This window comes from Olea europaea, chromosome 5 (assembly GCF_002742605.1).
Source record: "Olea europaea var. sylvestris chromosome 5, O_europaea_v1, whole genome shotgun sequence".
Lineage (NCBI taxonomy): Eukaryota > Viridiplantae > Streptophyta > Magnoliopsida > Lamiales > Oleaceae > Olea > Olea europaea.
In genome coordinates this window covers 11,026,094-11,032,822 of record NC_036241.1, presented here as the reverse complement: position 1 = coordinate 11,032,822, position 6,729 = coordinate 11,026,094, and the positions used below count along the sequence as shown (strand labels likewise).

Here is a 6,729-nt window from a genome sequence, read left to right as displayed (position 1 = left end):
TGTACAGTAGTTCCCTCCTATATATTTGCATTAGTCTCACCTTCAGTAGTACAAATATTCATTGTTGCTGAATGTTGCTTAGTTAAAAGATTGCAAAATTCACCTGACATGCTCAGGATGAACAAGAATCTGTGATTGGATGCAGGAAAAATTTCTGCCAGTGGTAGGGATCTTCAGTCTAATCATGGTAAATTATTGTAGCGATGAAAGAAGATGTAGTCTCACATTAAGACAAACTTCTATAAATTTAACGTGTTCTTAATTGTTTGTTTTTCTTTCTTTAAATTGTTTGCTTTCAATGGGATAGAATAAGATTTTATAATTCTCAACAGAAGACCCTACGAGGAAGCAGAAAGGGAGGAGGATAGATTATTGAACTCTGCTAGGGACAGGTTCTTTAGCAAAGGACGGGAATGAGCATTAGCAAAACATGCACCAACACATACTGATTTTAATGGATAAAATGGATTCCACGTATGAATACGATCAATTCAGCACTAACTGGAATCCATACATACATTTATTTGAAGTACAAAGTTGAAAATCTGTTGGGCATGAAAGCCTTGTCTACAAAATATTATACTTCAATATTCAAGATTCTAGTTATTTCTTCAGAAAGTACATGTACTAGTCTAATTATCAATTAAAGTAAAAACTAATTCAATATTCTTCTTGTTTTTGCCTGGACTTGAAGGACTTTTAGTGACTAGTGAGCAAAATTACATATTTCCTGGGGAAGGTAGTCCACCATAAATCAAATTTCGCACAAATCGACTTGACACTCGCTGCATTTGCTGAGAGCACCCGACTATAACCAGGATGATTTACGAGCCCGCCAGAAACGGAACGTGAGCTAGAGTTGTCGGGAGGGAAACATTGAGATTATGAACTGCAAGGTATGCAGCAACCCCTGCTGCATAACCAGCAAAAGCAAAACCACTTACCTGCAATAGAGGGAATAACATAATTTGCTAAAAGCTAGAAGATAGATTTTGATACAAGCAGATGATGCACAGCAGCCCATACCTTCCGGAAGTACCAAAAAAAGTCGACCTTTTCCATTCCCATATATGCAACTCCAGCAGCAGAGCCAATAACCAACATGGATCCACCTGTACCAGCACAATACGCTACCAATTGCCAGAACTCAGAATCTTGAGGAAACGAAGAGAGATCATACATTCCCATTGTTGCTGCAACCAGTGGGACATTGTCTATAATAGCCGACACGACCCCTATTGAACTAGCAATCAGTTCGACGTTGGGAATATGGGCATCAAGGTAATTAGCTAATTCCCTCAGGATACCAGCTGCCTCCAGGCTACCAAGAAGAATTTTAACATTTTGAGAAACTTGTATAGTGAAAACTATAGAAGCCGGCTTTAGCAATACTGTATTTCAAAAAAATAAGATGCATCCTACAACTAGGAAGAAATATGAAATGCAAACAATCTCATGTCTAAGAGCACTTACAATGAAGTATAGAAAATTGGAGCATGCTAAGCTGATAAGCTTACAAGGTTTAGTTAAAAATAAGCAAGTTTTAAAATAAATGATTTTTTATTGGTTAAAGTTGGTACTAAGTTACATAATTTGACAGTTTGGTAACAGTTACTTCCAAAATAAGTAACTTCTTAGCTTAACTCAGAAAAAGGAAGCAGGAGACATGATATGCACGTGATCAAAAAAGAGCACCAATTTTGATACCACAGAGTGCTTTTGCAGCACTAAAGGGTTCTTCCCCACCCAACAAAAAAAATATAAATTATTAAAAAGTCCTAGGCTTGCCGTTGCAGATATTCATTCCACACAAAACCTGAGCAGTACACCATGACAAAAGTATTGTGAGTACCTGCTGACAGAGAGAAGGATTCCGAGGAAGAAAAGAGCTCCTTGAGTATCAATGCGTGATAAAGCCTGTGGTACTTTCAACCGCTGTCTTTCAGATTCGCCGTAGTGAATGGCATCAGTCAGGATCCACAAAACTCCCAGCCCAAGCAGAATACCCATGTAAGGAGGTAAGCCGGTTAAAGCCTTGAAAACTGGGACAAATACCAAAGCCCCAATTCCTACAGCAAAAACAAGCTTGCCTCGAGGAGCCATTTGTTCAGATGCCAAAACATTTGCAGTATTCTGCCCTTTCCCATTTACTTCACTGAGTCCACAAATGTGTAATTTGATGTATTGTATACATGGTAAGAAATAAAATGTCCTTCTGAGATATGAAGAAATCACAACTGAGCCTTCTGAAGGAAAGAGAAGTACCTTGTAAGGGACATTAAAGCCAAAGGGACAGCGAGAGAAACAGCTGATGGTATCAGTAAGTCCTGCAGAGGACATTAAAGGTCAGGTAAATCCTGTAGTGTTAACAAATTTCAAAAACCCTTCAGTTTAGTTAAAAATACACTATTGATGCTTCACAGCATTCAGTCATCCAATCAGCATGTTCAAAGTTGGTAAAAAAATAAAGCTTGTTTACTCTTTTATCAGTTAGAAGTATCAATGGAATGACCTTCATTGTCTGCAATGTGGATATTTGACCATGTATCCAAAGCATAGTAGTTGTAACATCACCAATAGGAGTCCATGCTCCACCAGCATTTGCTGCTATGACCACAACAGCTCCCAGAAGCCTGGAAAGCACATTCTTAATTTGTTAAACTAGCTTTAAACAAGAAATTTCCACGTCCTGTGTTAAACACTGAAACAAAATAGACGTTTGCACTCATTCAAGGTCGTAAAAACATTTCCACGAAAGAGTTTCCAAACTCCCGTTCCATTATCATAAATAATCCCTCCTTGTCAGACTAATAAGATATGCAGATATGTTCATACCAGAAAATGGTGTTTACATGTTAGGCCCCAATCCAAATATAAGAGAAACAATAAATAGAATAGCAAAAAAATAAAATAATAAAAATAAAATAAAATAAATGTAGCACATACACATTTCTAGTGGTGGGTGCTCAATGTGTGAGCTATAGATTTCATAGAGATTCCATAAGCCTCTCAACATTTCTCACTTTACCTTCCGTCAAGAGAAAAGAACCTAATTTGCTCCGAGCTTCTAATTAAGGAAAAGAAGTTGTTCATAACAAAGTAGGCTAATTACCTGACTACCTTCCTTTGTTCGGCATTTCTCACTTTACCTTCCTTCAAGAGATAAGAACCTAATTTGCTCCTTGCTTCTAATGAAGGAAAAGAAGTTGTTCACAACAACCTGACTACCTTCCTTTAATCAACATTTCTCACTTTACCATCCTTCAAGAGATAAGAACCTAATTTGCTTCTTTTTTCTAATTAAGGGAAAGAAGTTGTTCATAACAAAGTAGGCTGACTACCTTACAGTCTCGAGGAATTAAATAATACATAATGGACACTGAACACAAAACATTCAATTGTTCCCAATTCATGTATGCATAAAAAAAGCGGCTAGTGGTTATGGCCACTTACTTGCGGTATTCAGAAGGCGGTACCAATTTTCTCAATAAGGAGACCATCACAATGGTAGAAGTCAGGTTGTCAAGGACTGAACTGAGGAGAAATGTCACAAAACCTACCTGCACTTATTAGCACTAGTCAGTCAAACACCAGAATGTGGATTTCATATACAGACTATTTCTTAATGACTATCATCAACCTCCACATTCAAATAAACTAAGTTTATTTCTTAATGACTATCATCAGCCTCCACATGCAAATAAGTTTATTTTCCCTCTAGATCATTTACAATTATTTTGTAAAAAGCCCCCAGCTTAATACACGGTGTATGACAAAAATTGATTTCAGGCCATCGTTGACCAATGGTAGTTGCAAACTATCACTAACTATTTTTCCCAGAAAAAGACATACGAGCATATCTTTCTAGGTTTCTGAAATGGCAAAGGAACATACTATCACTAACTATTTTTCCCAGAAAAAGACAAAGTTACAAAGAAATCCAAGTTAAATGGAATTTCAGTCTTCAGATAGGGTAAATCATGTAGCACTAAGTTTACTAGATGACTTTTTTCTCCTCCTTTTCCATTGGGATCTTGGATGACTTTACTTGACTTAGAGACTGATTTCTAACTAGACAATAAGCTATGGCATATTTATATATTTTGAATAAGAATATCATGGTTCAGAACTTGATAAAAACTCAAAGCTTTTAGGGCAAGCATAAACAATCAACTGAAGAACACTAACCACCCAAAGCAGACTTCTCGGCTTGCGAGTAGTGATGTTATCTGTGACCAGCTTGAATCCTTGATGAGCATCAACTATTTCCACAATGGTCATAGCACCAAGCAAGAAAAATACAATTTCACTTACTTCAGCGGATGCATGTGACAACTCTGAAACAGCTACCTCAGTTGAAGGGGCCTGCACAAGGACAATGGACAGCCTAGAAAGATAATTTCCTTTTAAAAAATAAGCAATACCTCAAAGACAATTTCCAGGTGCTTTTAAAAGCTAGATCTTACACAACCGAAAAGCAAGATATCTTAGCAACATTCTGCATGAATTTACTCTATGAAATTAGTTTGTAATCACAGGCTGAAGTCTAATTACAATATGATCCATAAAACCGATATGGTACATGTCTTACCCCAATGCTCCGTATAACCCACAAACTAACAGCCATTAGGAGTCCTACACCACTTTTGTTGAATGCCAGCGACTCTTCAAATATTATGCCAGCATATCCTATTCCAAATAAAATTGCCATGGCAACATCCTGAATCATGGGATTTGGTCAAACCAGCATTTTTTTATTCTTAAAAGGCTGTGGATTCATATGCATACTAGAAAATGTGGAAATAAAAATGAGACAACATGCAAGGCACCTGATTTGCTGCAACCCAAGAATGATTTATGGCCAGTGCCCCAGTTCCAGCTGCTGCAAAAATTGCGAGCGCTTTCAGCAAATCTGTCTTGGGTTGGTTATTTAATTCAAAATCTTCTGAGCTCGCGTCATCAACAGAACATAAAGGATCACATGTTCCGGACGGACTCAAATCCTGATATTATGAATCATGAATAGTTTGGTTAGATTTAATATTCAAAGAGTAAAGAGGAAAATGCTCAAAAACTGAGGATTCTTTAAGCATAGATAGTAACATCTGTTTATGAACTTATTAAAAATGCTGTTTACATAACCATGTCCTTGCTCAACCTCAAGGACCGGCAAACTGGAAAAACAGCCATTTCTGTCGATACCATATTAAACCAAAAGCAATTGAACTCAAAGGCCACCTTTGAGAGTGAGACCTTCTATTGTGCATATGTAGTGATTGGACAGAAACACTCAACTCTGGCAAAATAAAATCGAGGGTCCAGAGAAGATTTGGCCATTCAATCTTGTGAACTAATATAAAAAATCCTATAAATCAACTTTATGGTATCTTCATGTATCAAGATTGATGAATCAAACCAAGTACAAGAAAGGTTCCTGAGAACACTCCGAGATGCGCTTTCATGATGTACGCAAATAGTGAACAAAATATTATCCTGAATTATCCTGAAAACACTCCGAGACTATTTCATAATTCGAGTTGTGAATTCTTGAATTATCCTGCCTCATATAAAAATCACCTAAGATAAACAGATGTGAAGTAAGAAATTGACTTCAAATTTTTTCTACAGGGGCACAGGAAATACAATGAACTGAATTATCTACTATCTAAATGTGTGATCGTTCTCGAGTACAAATAAATTTTACACAGAACATCAAGACCTGAAATTGCTTATCTGAGCTGGGTTGTTGTTGAGTCGACGAAGTAGAAGAAGAGCCACCTCTGGCTTTATCCTCAGCCCGAGCAAGAAGTCCATTCCTATGCAACAAAATTCTCGGACAATCTCTAATCCTCAATGAATCCAAACAAAGTGGGTGAGACCAAAGAGTAGGAGGAGGTTGTGGTGGCAAGAAACAAAGTGGGCGTGTCTTGAATTGGTGAAAAGGTGAATAAGGAAGGTGGGTTGTAGCTGTATGTGGGAAAACGGTAGACATTGGGTTTTGGGAACTTGAAGATAGTGATACCGAGGGGACAGTGTGCGTAAGAGAGGAGCTCACAGCATATGCTTGCAAAAAGCGTGTTCTTTTTCATTTTCAATTTTCTTTTTTTAAGGCCTAAAAGCGTGTGTAAAATCTATATGGACGCTGGTTATTTTAAACGACGACGTATCAGTCATGCTTTATGTACATCTTTGTTGACATTAAATTTGATAATCGTGAAATGGCAACTTTTTACTCATTAATTTTAACAAAACTTTAAACAATCAACCAAGAAATACTTGGGTCCGTCTTATGTGGTGCAGCCATTCAATGGAGGGTCGTCATATCATCGAATGGTCCAATCTCACCCAATGAGGTGGGGTCACATCAAGACTGAGGTGGAAAGAGAGAGAAACTGAAGTTCCGAGAGACCTCACTTCATTGGATGAGGTTGGATCATCCGATGAGGTAAAAGCTCCTTGTTGAACAGTCACACCACTTGGAATGGTATGACCGTCCTATCCAAACATCTCTCCAATCGAGATATACATTTTTATAACACTTGGAATGTCAAACTTAATGTAAACCAAGTGTGCACAACTAATTCAATTGACAATTTTTTAAGTCTCTATTTGACAACCATTATTTCTAAACTCTTTTTTTACATACTTATTATCAGCCACATATTCATACAATAAAAAATTATTCATGCCAACTCAATTTTTTTCCTACTTTATAACCACATATACTCC

General features: G+C 37.2%; 1 protein-coding gene across 2 annotated transcripts; it reads right to left on the bottom strand.

Annotated features, from left to right (window-relative positions):
• Window positions 1-477: 477 nt before the first annotated feature.
• On the bottom strand, window positions 478-6,061 carry LOC111394627 (sodium/proton antiporter 2-like). Of its 2 annotated transcripts, XM_023020536.1 has the most exons (11): window positions 5,720-6,061; window positions 4,830-5,003; window positions 4,592-4,720; window positions 4,467-4,498; window positions 4,189-4,387; window positions 3,454-3,560; window positions 2,513-2,633; window positions 2,266-2,327; window positions 1,853-2,155; window positions 1,027-1,321; window positions 478-944 (listed from the first exon to the last, which is right to left on the bottom strand). In XM_023020536.1, the coding sequence occupies exons 1-11, from the start codon at window positions 5,990-5,992 to the stop codon at window positions 825-827; spliced, it is 1,815 nt and encodes a 604-aa protein (XP_022876304.1). In that variant the 5' UTR covers window positions 5,993-6,061; the 3' UTR covers window positions 478-824. The 2 variants fall into 2 exon arrangements, with proteins under 2 accessions (XP_022876304.1, XP_022876306.1); XM_023020538.1 differs by lacking the exon at window positions 4,467-4,498 and having other exon boundaries at window positions 4,189-4,365; window positions 5,720-6,060.
• Window positions 6,062-6,729: the final 668 nt, after the last annotated feature.